At 34.6% G+C, this 15,586-nt stretch overlaps 3 protein-coding genes across 4 annotated transcripts; all 3 read right to left on the bottom strand.

The window, feature by feature from the left end:
• Window positions 1-1,008: 1,008 nt before the first annotated feature.
• On the bottom strand, window positions 1,009-2,454 carry LOC21391454 (mitogen-activated protein kinase kinase kinase 18). Its single transcript, XM_024165891.1, has 2 exons — window positions 1,103-2,454; window positions 1,009-1,012 (listed from the first exon to the last, which is right to left on the bottom strand). The coding sequence occupies exons 1-2, from the start codon at window positions 2,374-2,376 to the stop codon at window positions 1,009-1,011; spliced, it is 1,278 nt and encodes a 425-aa protein (XP_024021659.1). The 5' UTR covers window positions 2,377-2,454.
• Window positions 2,455-4,243: 1,789 nt separating this feature from the next.
• LOC21391453 (mitogen-activated protein kinase kinase kinase 18) lies at window positions 4,244-5,987 on the bottom strand. The gene is made up of 2 exons (XM_010098572.2): window positions 4,570-5,987; window positions 4,244-4,318 (listed from the first exon to the last, which is right to left on the bottom strand). The coding sequence occupies exons 1-2, from the start codon at window positions 5,791-5,793 to the stop codon at window positions 4,244-4,246; spliced, it is 1,299 nt and encodes a 432-aa protein (XP_010096874.2). The 5' UTR covers window positions 5,794-5,987.
• Window positions 5,988-10,288: 4,301 nt separating this feature from the next.
• On the bottom strand, window positions 10,289-14,864 carry LOC21391452 (aspartic proteinase). Of its 2 annotated transcripts, none has more exons than XM_010098571.2 (14): window positions 14,790-14,864; window positions 13,688-14,068; window positions 13,518-13,578; window positions 13,191-13,285; window positions 12,986-13,098; window positions 12,679-12,847; window positions 12,545-12,584; window positions 12,368-12,432; window positions 11,818-11,931; window positions 11,676-11,740; window positions 11,365-11,521; window positions 11,147-11,266; window positions 10,793-10,881; window positions 10,289-10,573 (listed from the first exon to the last, which is right to left on the bottom strand). In XM_010098571.2, the coding sequence occupies exons 2-14, from the start codon at window positions 14,057-14,059 to the stop codon at window positions 10,489-10,491; spliced, it is 1,545 nt and encodes a 514-aa protein (XP_010096873.1). In that variant the 5' UTR covers window positions 14,060-14,068; window positions 14,790-14,864; the 3' UTR covers window positions 10,289-10,488. The 2 variants fall into 2 exon arrangements, with proteins under 2 accessions (XP_010096873.1, XP_024021675.1); XM_024165907.1 differs by lacking the exon at window positions 14,790-14,864 and adding an exon at window positions 14,691-14,776.
• Window positions 14,865-15,586: the final 722 nt, after the last annotated feature.

Genomic DNA, 15,586 nt, shown 5'->3' with positions numbered 1-15,586 from the left:
ACTAATAAAAGAGTATTAATCAAGAATAAGGGGTAAAAATTCAGACACGTGAACTCTTAAAGGGTAAATTAAAGAAGGTATTTTTTTTTTTTTTGGGTTGTTGTATCACCACATAAATGGGTTTTTCTAAAATATTATGAACAAATGGTTACATACATAATCTAGCGGTAATTTTACACTTGACTTTTACCACAAAATGACGAGTTCAAATCCCCTAAAAAAGAAAGAAAAAAGAAGCATTATGAACAACAAATCAAAGGAGCCATACAAAAGATGGAGAAATAACGGATAAAGAAAGTATGTTTGGCTGAATCAGCTAACTTTTTTATTCAATAGAATATATGAAATTGAGATGTGTCAAATTAATGCTTGCCATGAGCTTCATCACTTGCCACGCTAAATGTTGGAACTAAATTGAATCCACTTGCAGTTAGTTGCAAAAGGATATGGTGAATCAGAAACCATTGATGGTGATATTATAATTTCAATGTCTCTTACTTGTAAAAAACCAATCCTAGGTCAACTGCACTATTGGGCCACTTGGGTCTTGACGGCCACACTTCCATAGGCCCTCTGATTTGGAGCGTGGCCATGTTGCAAAATTGGATTATAATTTTTTTTTTTTTTTTAAAAAAACAAGAAAAATCCAAATTGACATGGTAGAAATTGACCCACAAAATGGAAGTCTTCTTAGTTTGATGGTTTAGATAATACCAATCTTACCAAGAAAGACTGACCCATACATTGACTTTCTCCAAGTCATGGTCTTTTATTACCAAAATAAATAAATAAGTGAGGGAGATTTTTTATTACGTTTGACGTTTCGGTAAGTTGGGTTTTTTAACTATTAGATCTGTATATTTTTTAATTTATACATGATTTTATGTAAATTTGACGGACAGAAAATTTGACATGCAAGTGTGTTGGCGTACTGAAGAATCTCCTAATAAAATAGATTAATGTTCTTCCACAGCTCACAACATGCGTAGATAAATCATTTTCCACTGGTCACCTTGTGCCAAGAAAATTAAAGAGTAGATGAAGCGTGTAAAATTGAGTGAGAATTTAAAAAAAAGAAAAAAACAAATTTATAAGATGGAACATATATTTTATAGAAACACTTAAACACAAATAGTTTTCATTTTCTGCCTTGAACTTCAAGTTTCTACATACGACATCATTTTCTACACTGTCAAATGCTATTACAAATCCTCTCTTTCTACTAACACCAACAGGGCGTGTAATAATTTCAAACAGTGAGCTGTCATGCTCTACCTCATGAACACCTAAAAACGACATCTCTAGGCCATAAACGACAGAAATATTATCATCCAAAATTACATTTACACCCTCATTGTCACAAAGATTTTCACTTTCCTCCTTGACATTACTCCTAACAGTGATCCAATCTTCATCCCAAATCCAATTGGGTTCACATCCAATCAAACTCTCCATTCTTGAAGCTGCAGAATTTAAAGAAGAAACTCCGTCATGATCAGAAGAACTTTCCATGGCTTCAAAGGAGTCCCAAACACTTTGATCAAACACACTCCTTGGAGAAGAAGAAGAAGAAGAAGAAGCAAATTCCAAGTCCTCAAAAAATGGATGTTTTAGAAGCTCTTTAGCTGCCATCCTGTCGTTAGGATTTCTCCTCAAACATATCTCCAAAAAATCCCTACCCTTTTGAGACAACCATCTCGGAATCTCCGGCGACTCACCGGAGAATCCAATCCGGTAAAGAGCCGAAATGGGGTCATGAACTTCAGGCCAAGGATTCTTCCCTGTGGCCATTTCAATGACTGTGCAGCCAAGAGCCCAAATATCTGCTTCAAACCCTTGGTCTTGACCGACGACCACTTCTGGTGACATGAACATTGGTGTGCCGGAAAACACCACCATGTGAGAATCTCCGATTTTCGAGACTTTCTCGAAAAACTTAGCACAACCCAGATCAGAAATCTTGGCATTCTTTTCCCCAATCAAGATGTTGCTGCTCTTTATGTCACAATGGACAACCCCACTTTCATGGAGATATTCCAAGCCTTGTAGGATGTCCCGCGTGTATCTTCTGATCATGGCCTCTTCTAGCCTCCCTCCGTGCCTCCGAATTTCATCGTGAAGCGTGCCGCGAGGAAGGTACTCCATGAAGAGATTGTAGTAAAACTGGCTGTTTTCTCTTGTGATGTCAAAGCCAATGTACTTTACTAGGTAAGGCGAATTTAGCTTGGAGAGAATTGATTGCTCTGTTTGAAGGTACTTGGAGTGGGAAAGCTCGGTGGACTTGGCGGCAAATAGCTCGCCGGAGTGGGTGGCGGTGGCGAGGGAGACCGTGGCGGTTGAGCCGCAGCCTATAGTGGCTTCTCTGGTCCACTCCATGAGGATTTGGAGAGCAAGAGAATGGAGGAAATATTGAAGGGCCAAAATGAAATAAAAGTACTCTTGTTTCTTTCTTGGGCTTTGATGTCCTAATTCTTGAATATAAAGCATGTATTTATATACCAACTTTGGTGAAGAGTCTTTTGGTTCAATTTTCCAATTGCATAAAAGTAAATAGAAAGAACAAGTTTGTTGACCTTCCCGCACGCCTTTACCAAGTCTTTTATGTTCACATTGAGAAATTCATATAATATTAAAAAAAAAAGAAAAAAAAACTTTTTGGTATGGAATTGAGTAGTTAGATTGATTGACTTTTGGCTAAAGTCAACTGGAGCGTTGAATCAGTTGGATAATTCTTTTTTTCTTTTTTTTTAAATAAAAATAATGGGGATAAGTTCAAAGTTTCCTTAGAGAACCGAGAATGTAGAATTAGAACAAGAATTGTCTCTTGAGATATTCTTAAAGTATCTTTTATTGCTTCACGAGTACGTCAGCAAAAGAGCCGCAGCCATTAGCAGATCATAGGCCATGCATAAAGGAAGTCTAGAATCATTTCATTACCATACTTATGCTGAAACTTTATACGGCGTGACTATCAAAAATTTTAAATTTGTATTCGATGACCGAACCAATTCGTGTCTAAATTTTTGGGTACTTAATTGAAAAACACATGCTACATTAAGATACAATTTAAGAAAAGTCTATGAAAAAACTAATAAATTAGTGTACAATGTAGATATATATTGTATGTTATTGAGAATATATGCACTCTATATGTACCTCTTCATTCTTATGTACACGTACATATAGGAGTTTTTAATTTTTACGTTTTTATGGTTATTACTTATTAAATATAGAAATTTAATAATATGACGTGACAAAAATTTAATTTCATTAATTATCATAAAGTATCATAAATTTTTTAATCAACTACCTAATTTATTACAACCGTCAGATCAAATCTTACAATTAAAGTAATGATACTCACTAATAAATAAATATTATAATAACTATTATATATATATATATATCTATATTCTATGTGCTACTGCTTGGTTCACAAGAGTTTGAGTGGTTTCCCCACTTAAGGAATAAACCACTTGCTTATTCTCAAAGCCATTTAACTAAACAAACCAAAGGAATCAGAAAAGTAGAGGAAGAAATGAATGGGAAAACGTATATCTATAGGAATAATTAAAGTTCACTCAAAGAGAGAAAGCTCTTCTCAAAGAATTTTCAAAAGGGTGGTGAAAAGAAAAAAAAAGGAAATAAAAACACATGAACTTCCAGATGTTGTGGTTCACTAACCATGTTGAGAAGTTGAAATTAAAAGTAGATCCACTAGTGTTGGCTGGTTTATGGGGAATGTGGAATACATGTAATGAGAAGAGACTCTCATTCCCAACTACCAAAGTTGTGCACCACACAAGCCCCCATTAAGGGCGCTCACAATTCACAAAGGGCGGTCATTTTGAGTTGGAATGTGGGAACTCTAGAGTTGGAAGTGGCGGAAGTTTAGGTGAAAATAAAAGAGAAAGGAGAATTGTGTGGTCGGGTATGAGAAAAAAAAACTATATCGGTAGAGCTCTGTTTTAAATTGTCACGTTTGTATAAGATTTTGTCGTTTTTATTTTTTTATTAATTTGATATGATTTTGATCAGATCTAACATTTTAAAAAAATTGTTATCTGGGAAATTTTTTGTTACGGTAAGAAAGAATAAATACTATCAATATATACAATTGCAAACTTTCATCAAGATTCTATTAAACTGTTATTTTTTCTAAAATCGATATAATTTTGATGTGATATGTCAATTCAAAACCTCACCACAGAATTTGTTCGTTGTCCTAATGAGTAGGTCTCAACTAATCCCAAAAGAAGGAATGAAGAGGAGTGGGTAAAACGCACTCATTGACCTCCAATTCCTCAACCAAAAGTTCCTGTCATTCACACATGTACCCTCTAGAAATGTTTGAACTAGCAAATTAAAATATCTCATGGGGGATGGGAAGAATGAATCTCTCTCAAGCGCCTCCAATTTTGGCAAAATTGAAGCCGGTGAGAGAGAATTTGAAAAAGGGAACTAAAAAACATTGCAATATTGATAATGATGAAAATGACAAAAGCATGAACTAAAAAGAGCAAAAACAACACTAAACATTGAACAAAGTAAAAGAGTTTTATTAATGACATCACAAAGTAAAAAAAGTTTTATTTCATCTTGGAGTTCCAACATAACATCATATGACATCACAAAAGTGCCCTCATTAACAACAGTAGTAACTATTTCAATAGAACGATCAAACGACAATTCCTCATCAAACGACAATTCCTCATCAAATGTTATTGAGCCATAAACAAGCTCTTCTTCATGAATTGGCTCTTCAATGCTATTGCTTCTAATAGTGAACCAATTTTCTTCGTCACAGCTCCAATCGGGTAAATTTTGAACAGAACAAAATGCGCTTCTAATCAACATCTTGATCCTTTCTTCAGCAGAATTCAAAGAAGAAGCTTCTTGATCTTGATGACTCTCGAAAGCTTCAAACGAATCCCACAAATCCTTATCCAAAACACTACTTGGGGAACTCATTTTAGCCTTTACTTGTTGCTCCGATCTCAACTCCGACACTTGAAGAAAAGGGTGCTCAAGAAGCTCATTAACTGTCCATCTCTCCCTCCAATCCCTCTTCAAGCACTTGCTCAAAAAGTCCTTGCCTTTCTCCGAAAACCACCTCGGAATCTCCGGCACACGGTCGGAGTATCCGATCCGGTAAAGTGCCGACACCGGATCATCCATCTCCGGCCAAGGCCCTCGACCGGTCGCCATCTCAATTACGGTGCATCCCAAAGCCCAAACGTCAGCCTCAAGCCCCTGCTTTTCGCCGCGGGCAACCTCCGGTGCCATGAAAGCCGGCGTGCCGGAGAATTGCAAAACCAGGGGACTGTCACCGAATTCGGCTTCTCCAACGAATTTAGCACACCCCAAATCAGCAATCTTGATACCCTCTTCACCGATCAGCATATTCTGGCTCTTAATATCACAATGTACCAATCCATTTTCATGAATGTGATCCAGTCCTTGCAGAATTTGTTGAGTATAGATTTTGATCAGAGACTCATCTAGTCTCCCTTCCCGGCTTCGGATCGCATCGAAAAGCGTGCCGTTGGGGAGGTACTCAATGAAGAGATTGTACATTGGAACATCATTTTCAGTAGTGACATCGAAACCCAAGTACTTGACTATCCTAGAAGAGCTCAATTTGGAGAGAAAAGACTGCTCCTTTCGCAAGAAAACCGCGCGACAAAGCTCGGCGGACTTGACGGCGAATGGCTCACCCGACCGGGTGTCGGTGGCGAGATGGACAGTGGCCGTGGCGCCCCGGCCAATGGTGGGTCCCCTAGTCCACTCCATTGAGCAGAGAATGGAGAATTGTGATATGAAAAAACAGAGGAAAACAGAGCAAAAAACAGAGTAAAACAGAGTATTGTGTTTTTTTGGGTTTTCGTTTTGGTAAAGAGAAGTTTGGTCTTTGTAAAATTTTATTATACACCAAGCAAAGGCTTTCGGTGGGTTTTGGGGTTTAAAAAGAAGTGGCACAAGAGGGATTTTAAGCAAGAAGAATGATTTTTTTATTTATTTTTTTTTTTTTTGGTAATACTCTGCTTTGTATTCCCACAAAGTGAAGGTTCCTTGAATACGGTTGAGACACGTGGCGAAAGGAGAGGGGATTTGACAGCTCTGGCCGTCCAGGAGCCGCAATTACTTAGCCTGAGAATAAAGCCAACCCACATGGCGACGCGTGAAGGCTCGTGCCTGTATTGCGGTGGCAAGGAAAAAAAAAATTTTTATTTGGAGAAATTAATGGTGAGTAAGAAAAGGGTTATTTTCACTTGGTCTTTAAAGCTATGAATTTATCTCATTTTAATCAGTAATGTTTCTAAATATATATACTTTTAGAAATGTCTTTAAGTCTGTCTCCAGAATCAATCAGTCAGGCAAATGTAACACTTTTCGTATTTTCGTCTGTTTATGTGTGTAATATTCAGTTTGTTTTAAGTATAATACTCAATATTACATGTGGTGAATTATATTTTTTGAATGTTACAATTGAACGAATAAAATATTATAGGGTAATCTTGATAAATACACTTTAAAAGTGTATGAGTCAGAATTTTTATCCTTTATTCTTGATTCATAACCTTTTAATCAAATAATTATACTAACAAAATGATATGTATCAAGAGTATGAGGTAAAGATCTAGATTCATGCATAAATTCTCAATTTTTTCAATATTTTTTTATATAGACATACGAACAATATCACATCGTAATATGAAAAAGTTGAATTTGTTAGAAGGTATGGTGTCAGGATTTTACCTATATTTTTCACTTTTTTGTTAGTAAACTGTATATTTTACGCACAATAATAATAAAATTATTATTATGTAAGATAATAATAATATTATTATTATGTAAGAGTTATAAGATGGATAGAATAGCTATATAAAAGAACAAGCAGATCTAAAGAAAATTCTAAAAGAAAAAAAAAATTAGATTGGTCCAAAATCTGATTTTTTATTTCGTATCTCGTTTCTTTTTTTTTTTTAGATTTTCTTCAAATATGCTTTTTTTTTTAATGTCACTTTATCCTTTTAAAAACCCACACATGTTATCCTCATGTTAGTTTCTAGAACGTAAAACCGTATATTTCAAAACCATTATGTTAACTCAACCTCTAAAGTAAATATCGAAAGGTCAAATTGAGATAAATAAGAACTTTAAGTACATCATGATAATATATAGTTTTGAAAAATCAACTCACATTGAAATTATCACACTAAGAAAAATATGACAATATATCTGAATCTAACAAAATTTTGACATTTTAGAATTGTGAACTTTCACATTTTGCCACATAATTCTTCTAAAAACTATGTCTAGAATTTTTAAGGTTTTTTTTCCCTAAAAGCTCGAGTTCTAGTCCTTTTACTTTATTTGCAACGCGGTGTTTTAGAATTATTAATTCTCATTAGGACACTTAATAGGACAACTGTGTTCACACTCGGAATTTCAAAATAGAATATGCAAATTCTGTACCATTTCTGCATGGCTTTGTCAAATATTTGTAATAAAGTTGTAATAAATGGCATATTGGTCGGTTCTTGAAGAAACAAAGAAATCTTAGAGAGCGAAACTTGCACGCAATTCTTTGTTTTTTCAATGTGAAACCGAGCGTCTTTCTTTTTCTTTTGGTATTGATTGTTTCATTAAACACATAATTATATAAACGCGTAAGCTTGACAGACTATTTCTGAAAAGATCCAGAAATAAAACCACAAAAAAATGTTTTTTTTTTTTTTTTTTTTTGGAAAAAAAAAAAAAAAAAAAAAAAAAAAAAAAAAAAAAAAAAAATTGTTTGAAATTTGCCTTTTCATGGAAGGAATCTAAAGAAGTGTGTAAAAAGCCGAGTAAATCCAACTGTATCCCATGTCAAAAAAAGGTTTGTTCTTGTTGGTTCATAATGGACGGCGGTATTGCTGTTGAGATTCATACCAATCTTGTGTTAATAATGTATCGAATCACGACCGATTATTTTTATCACAATGTATAGTCAATTTTTCAAAAGTTGAATGGTGGTTAAATTGATATAAATTGTTTGAATTATTGTCGTTAAAAACATTCGAAAGAAAGCTTTTTAAAATTCTTATTCGATGCATGGAAAATGACCGGCGCGAAATTAAAAAGAAGAAAAAAAAAAAAAAAAAAAAAAACACAACCCGCACCCCCCTCTTTATTTTTTTTTCGACGTGGGAAAAAAGCCCGGCGAAAAAAAAAAAAAAAAAAAAAAAAAAAAAAAAAAAAAAAACTCAATCCGAACCCTCATCTTTAATTTTTCTTTTTTCCTCTTAGCCAATTAGAAAAAAAGGTGTGACTTTTTGCTTGCAATTCACCAGAATCAAAATTCCCTAATAACTAGGGACCTTATTAAGAAAAAAAACCAAAAGGGATTCAAATAAAAAGGGAATATATGATCAAATGCTGATTCATTGTGTCGGTACTCATATGATTTTTTTTTTTTTTCACTGTGGCTGCTTCACCAAAGAGGCCAAAGCATTTAACAGCCATTTTTCCTTTACAGCTATTTTCACACTCACCCACCTCTTGATCTTCTCCTTTTTCACTTTTTTCATTATTGGATTTCTTATGACAAAAGGGGACCAACCGCCCAACAGAAGTTGGAGCTCTGCCTATTTGAATGCAGCTCAACTGTGGAATGCAAAAATGATCAAAAGCAGCAAATCCCATCCGATTGGGTAACTTCTACGGCCGGATCCGTTATTTTTAACTATTGACAGGAGCTTCTGCTTTAATTGTTCGATTAAGTTTTCAACAATTTAATTTAAGAGTATCCACATTAAAAATTTACAACGCGAGACGTAACGACTTTAATCACATATCAGATAATTAAAAAGAACGAGTCTCATCCGAGAAATTTCTGTCTTGTTTTTCTTATACTTCAAGTCAATCATGAACTTTTCTTTTTGGGGAATTTCGAAATTTGAACCAAATTGACGCCTAGGCGTGTTAACTTTGATCTGAATCAACTCGTTACAAAATTCAAAAAAAAAAAAAAAAAAGACAATATAATAGAAAGTTGTGAATTGTGATAGGGGGATGATGTATTTTAAAGTCAGGTCGTATGGTAAGCAATTGCAGTCTGCTTTCATGTTGGAAAAAAGTACGGTTGACTTTCCTAAAGCCTTTTACTTTTGCTCAATGACGGTGTTCAAGTACAATCAAAGTCTTTCCACGAAAATGAAACCTAAGATAGCCAAATTTTTACTTCATCGAGAAGGGAATGGTTCGAAATAGAGAATTTGAGTTAAAAATTAAAATTACGTAAGGAAATATATTATACTTAAAAAAGTTAAATTTAAATTTTTATAAAAAAAAATAATGTAATAAAAATTTAAATTGTGATTCGAATTAATAAAACGAACGAGAAACATTAAATTAATCATTTTGTGATCGTACCATGCAGTTAAATTTTTAACGTTAAATGTGAGGCCTTTGTAAAAATAACTCTTTTGAAAAATTTTATTAGTAAAATAACTTTTTAGAAATTTTTATTTGTAAAATGACATCATTTTACAAAGAATGAGTAAATGTCTTTCTTCATGAAAAATAAAAAAATATCATTTTACTAATTTCACTTTGTTGAAAAGTCATTCCAGCATATCATCCCGTTAAATGCTGGTCAAAACAATTTAAACTGATATCTTTTTGTTGTTGCACTACACATGACCAAAAAAAAAAAAAAAAACCTGCAAGTTTCAATACAACCATTTTCAATATCTAAGAAAATAAACTACACAAGTAATGTAAAATTAAAATAATCTCACACGAAAAAATAGTCCGCAGAACAATTAATACGTCGTTTGAATTGAAAGTTTGAACATCTAAAAAATAAATCAAATAAAACTTTATTCTTTTCAAGAGAAACAATACATTTCACCATGCGGTTCAGTTTTTCCTTGAAGTTTTATGGCTTTAGTTTAAACCTTTTCGTTAAATATGCATTATTACAAAAAAAAACACACGTAAATTAAAAATAATTTTAAATCATAATTTTAAATTTATAAACTAAACGTTCCTTAGTGACTGCACTCTCAAAAACTTGATCATGTTCTTGCCGTGGATTATGGATCTAATAATGCATATTTAATTTTGATTATTCAAGGACGAGGAAGTTTGAGGTCTCTACCCCAACGTAAAAAAAGAAGAGAGAAAAAAGAACAGAAGAAAAGAAAAAACATAAACTCGAAAATCGAAATGTTTTTTTAGACACAAACAAGTTCATCCAAACGAGAAGGATCCATTTATATATGCAAATATGTAAATACGATAACCAAAGCAATCCATTTTTTCCTAGATTAAAGCGAAAAGAAAAACTGGATGCAGTTCTGATAAAAGCCATAAACCGAGAGTATTTACATACAACTGTTATTCACTTCAAGTGTGAGGTTCCCATGTCTCTACGGTATTAAACATGGTCACAACAGAGAAACATAAACAGAGTCCGACAAGCATATGAAATAAACATATTTACGCGGCTTCTGCAAACCCAATCCTCATGTTCCCGTAGTCGAACACCGTGTGGTAACGACCCATGAACACATCTCCTAGGATCCTGTTGAGCAATAAAAAGTTAATTAGAACCATTAAGCTGCCCCGACATGTAAGAACATATAGTGAAGATCTTGTTCCTAACGACGAAGAGTTTTGTTGACTGTGCACCAAGAATACTGACGTATCGATCCATAGGACCGACCAAGTCAAGATCATGATTCATAACCAAGACAAAAATAACAAGCAAAATGTGGAGGGAAGTTGGGATGTTCGATGATACCAGAGAGGTCCACGAGGAGGCGGCACATCCAAAGCCGTAAAACCACTAATGCACTGAGCCACATCACCCTCACCAACTTTGAGTATGTACTGTTTGCAATCACCCAAAGAGGACGTATTAATAGATAAAACATAAGTCAAGAAAAACAGCATGCCTAAAATCCCTTAATGCATTACAAAAAAGATAGCAATAATAAGATAAAATAATTCTCATAATGGAACCATCACATTTGTTAAAAAGAAATGTTAAATGCTAGTTAATCTCTTGATTCTATAAAAGTGGGACAACCATCGAAACTTATAACTGAGAAAATATTGGAGGGCAATAAAGAATTTGAAAAGCATCATATAATACCTCCTCAGGTTTGAGTTCAAATTTCTTTCCACCGATGGTGAATGAAACATCAGGCAAGGAAGACAGACTGCCACAATCAACTGCTGATTCTCCCATTGGGCTCGGCAGCCGTTCACATAGCTGCATGGACAAAGTCACAGCATGAGGGTGAAAACACAAACAATTAATACATGGAAATAAAAGGAGGGGGAAAAACCAACAAACACGAGTTATTTTACCTGATTCACATAGTTAAGAATTTGATCCTGCGTTTGATTCTGCTTGATCTGGTTTTGCATCCATACAACTGCCATCTCACAAGCCGAGCACATTCCATCACGCAGATCACCGGATGCCTTGCCAACATTCTCATCCACAACACTCTTAATTCCCATGCTGACCAAAAGACAATTCCAGAAGAGGAAAAACAAAGTTAGAATAAGTTAAGAAATGCAAGAAAACGAAATTAAGTAACAATACACCTCATGGGAGGTAGAAATGGACCAATGTAACACATCAATTCAACCGAATGAATGCATCTCAGTCTAACCTCACACCACGAGTCCCATCAAAAGAACATAAACCAATTTGAGCGCAGATCTTTTTGGGCTGGTCCTGCCAAAATAACACCAATAGTGTAAATAGGTGAGGGGTAATATATCAACTCTAGCATGTTATGAAGTTGCAGATACCTTCGCTAAAAGGCTTTCAATTATGGTTTGCCCATATTGTTCAACTATGGCCTTGCATTCTTCACTTACAACTCCCGTTGCTCCAATGGCATGATTCAGTTCCGTAATTATAGTCTGTACACGAGATAAATATATATTTCATTGAACCAAAAAAAAAAGTTGGCACATAAAAGCCATTCAACGCTCTCCTTAAATCATCAAAGCTAGATCTTATTTATGGAACCATGACTTTCCAAGAAACTAGAAAACAATTGAGCGTACAAATGCCAGTTAAAGAAAATGAAATTTCATCAATTTAACAAAAAAAAAAGGTATTGAACCGAATACAGTAGAGTACCAACCCTAGGTTATAACTTTGAAAAACTACACATATAAAGAAAAGGAATTACTAAACAATGATGTAAAACGGGGTTCAAGTATAAAGGGAGAAGAAAGAAAAGAGATTTCCTCATAGACAAATAACGTGAAGGGTAGCCCAAACAAGCTTTGGAACTATACATGTGCAGATACAAGCAAAAATAAAAACGCAAACAGACAAAAAGATGCTCACCGTTGGCCCAGCCAATAAAGAGGTCCCAGAATCAGCAATTGCTGAGCAGCCGTCGGCACAAAATCCTGAAGTACGTTTGCTTAAATTAGAGCCGGTAACATGTATAAGACTGAAACAAACTTCCAAAACTCTCTGAATTACAATAACAAAAACAACTTCTATATCTAATGTGCTCACCAGTTGATTTACCATCGACCAAAACATCACCCATATCAAACTGGCAGCAAAAAAAAAAAGAAAAGAGAAATTCTTGTTAGAAGATGAGTTTACGCTTGAACAAAACAAGCACAATAAAATTTTGCAGGACCAACCTGCCAGTAGCCTTTCCGTGTAACAGGAACATAAGTGTGTTCACCCTTGTAATGGTCTGGATCCACTCCGCCAAAAACAATTTCACCTCCTTCGTCTTCGTCGGCATTGCGGTTAAACCAAAATGAGAAAATTGGTTCCTTAAGAAGACCTTGATTGACCATGTTGTACCTGCATCAATGTAGAAGTTACTAATAGTGAAAGTGAACTCCTTTCATATATTCCTATCCAAATTGTTGAAAACAACAAATGACAAGGTTACAACAGACCAAGAGGTCACAACTAACAGCAAAGGATAAAATAATATACCAAACAGGCACAGCATTTCCAACGGAAATCTCTTGAAACCCAAGGCCAAGTATTCCATCAAACTTGGCTACCAAGAATGTGATGCTGGGTTCTCTTGTTGCCTCAATAAATTCCTAGAACAAACCACCTTTCTTAGTAAGAAAACCACAATTGAAATTTGAAGCTTTCACGTTAAAGCATGTAGTCATAAAGAACCTAAGATTACCTGATCTTTGACCACGAGGTCACCAACTTTCACATAGTCCTCACTGAAGAAACCAGAGATAGCTCCAGTTCCATATTGGATTGACGCAGATTTACCTGCAAGGCAGAGGAAACAATTAATTATCTGACATCCACAAAAGATTTTCTCTATTGTCATGCATTTAAAGAGAAGAGTGACAAGATATATCTATATATACAAACATCGTGAAATGCTAAATTAAAACTTCATAATGGTGTTTATGCATCAAATATGAAAAAAATGTTTTTTTCCCCCCTAAGGAAAAAGAGAATAGCCGCCTAAAACAAGATTGGAGTGTGAGGAGCCAACCATTCTTCTTGTAGCTACTTGAACTACGCGATTTGTACTTCGAGTGGAAATAGCAAGCCACCTGCAATAAGATAGAAGATTGTAACAGTCTATTATCCATGACAATAGTTTATTCAAGCCAAAACTAACGCAACAAAGACGAAAAAAAACTCACAGAAAAGAGAACTCACCGAGAAATAGCACTTAGCAGAAGGCACCCAAAGATTAGAACTACCAGTGTCGAAAATCACAGTAAACTTCTGAGGTGGCGTACCAATACCAATCTCGCCAAAATACTGAGCATCCATGTAGTTCTTGAGTGCCACAATATCAGTGTCCTCCGGATCTCCTAGGTTTCCACGGAGGCGATATTTGCGAATAGATGCCTTGAAAGCTTCTCCTTCCTTGGACTCAATCTGGGCAGCAACTCGATTGTTCTGGTCGAACTTCCTCTTCTTTAGTCCAATTCTGACCAACCCATCATTGGAAGCAGAAAACACCAAAGGAAACAGGAGAAGGCATATGAAAAGTGTTGCAGGCACTGACTTATTTTGAGTTCCCATATTCTTTAACTGCAAAGCAAAAATACTCCAAAATCAGACACAAATAAAACCACCTTAATACAGAACAGCAATAAACTTACACAAACACTAATTACCAAAAAAAAATAAAAATAAAAAAATCCTGATATGCCTAAGCTAGAGTCTTGTCTTTACCAAGTGTAAGCCTAAAGTCAACGCATTCATTTATGCCCACTTTGTGTTATGCTTATATATAGATATATTACAACTTACAAGTAAAATACCTAACTAATAGAATGAATATGATCAAAGCATCAAAAACATTATGCACAGCCACAATTTGAGATTACATATATAAGACTAATTACCATCTAAATTTCAACTTTCAAGGAATAAATCGAAGCTTTAATCAAAACCCACAACACAATTTCTTCAGAAATCAAAACACGCCAACACCACGAAACTCATAGCTCTTCAAAATTCGTGTCTCAGAAGTAATCAGAAAATGCAAAAATCGCTCCCAGAAAAAAGCACAAGAACAAACTAAAAAACCGAAAAAAAAGGAAAAGGAAATTCGCAATGATTCACTATTTTTCCCTTCCCAAAATTTCTCAGCAACCAAACAACAAAATGAAAAAGGAAAAAAAAAACCCTAAAAATAAATTCAAAATACCTGACAATCACCGAAAAAACTTAGAACTTCTTCCGATCAATCAAATAAAAATCATGAAATTTGAAGAAGATAACGAGAATGATCGAGAAAATATCTAACCTTTTCTTTGTCTACTGATTAGTAGTTGACGAGTAAATGCCGTAAAACGACGAAATAGAAAATATTTAAAGAAGGAAATTGTCGGGACTAAGAAAAGGATAATATATATATATATATATATCATCGTATCGAACAGTCCGCTCTCTGCGGTTCGTTTTTTACCGAAAGCGAACAAGCTTCGATCTGAGACGTACACTTGTACAAACACACGGGAGTGATCAAAAGTGGGAGGATAAACTACCCCCAAGATTCTTTTCTTCTTTTCTAGAGAAAAAAAAGGTCAAAAGGTGAAGAGAGCTAATTGTATGCGGAAGGGACCACCAGTTAAGTAATGGATTCAAAGCTCGAAAGAATGGGCTGGGCTGAGAAGTACATGGACTAGGTCGGCCCATTATCAACCTGTTGAGCGCCAGAAACGAGGAGAAGAGAAAGTTACCGGAAGGGAAGAGATAAATATCTTTTCTTGATCTATAGGTTTGAATTTTTACCTTTCTCTATTAGTTAATACTATTTTTAGTCAAAAAAATTATATTAATTAAAAGGTATTAATTAAGAATTAGAGTTAAAAACTTAAAATTGTGTACTTTAAGTTCAGCAATTTTCTCTTATAAGAATAATCATTTCAAAAAAATATTTTGATAGAAATATGAAAAATATCTTATCAGAATATTAATGGCATAAATAATAAATTTTAAAATTAATGGCAGAAATACTAGTGTTTATCTTTTTTATGGCATTCTTGAAAATTCTCCAAAGGAGAATATTAGGTCAATTGAGAATGTGTAACACACTGAAAA

The sequence above is a fragment of the Morus notabilis genome, unplaced genomic scaffold (assembly GCF_000414095.1).
Source record: "Morus notabilis unplaced genomic scaffold, ASM41409v2 Scaffold1652, whole genome shotgun sequence".
NCBI lineage: Eukaryota > Viridiplantae > Streptophyta > Magnoliopsida > Rosales > Moraceae > Morus > Morus notabilis.
This window is presented reverse-complemented; position numbering and strand designations above follow the sequence as displayed.

Coding starts and splice junctions, on each gene's coding strand:
- LOC21391454 (XM_024165891.1), bottom strand. CDS start 2,376: ATGGAGTGGACCAGAGAAGCCACTATAGGCTGCGGCTCAACCGCCACG.
- LOC21391453 (XM_010098572.2), bottom strand. CDS start 5,793: ATGGAGTGGACTAGGGGACCCACCATTGGCCGGGGCGCCACGGCCACT. Junction 4,319..4,569: donor AACTTTTTTTACTTTGTGAT/GTCATTAATAAA, acceptor TGTGAATGACAG/GAACTTTTGGTTGAGGAATT.
- LOC21391452 (XM_010098571.2), bottom strand. CDS start 14,059: ATGGGAACTCAAAATAAGTCAGTGCCTGCAACACTTTTCATATGCCTT. Junction 10,882..11,146: donor TTGAACTCAAACCTGAGGAG/GTATTATATGAT, acceptor GATTGCAAACAG/TACATACTCAAAGTTGGTGA. Junction 10,574..10,792: donor CCTCCTCGTGGACCTCTCTG/GTATCATCGAAC, acceptor ATTGCTCAACAG/GATCCTAGGAGATGTGTTCA.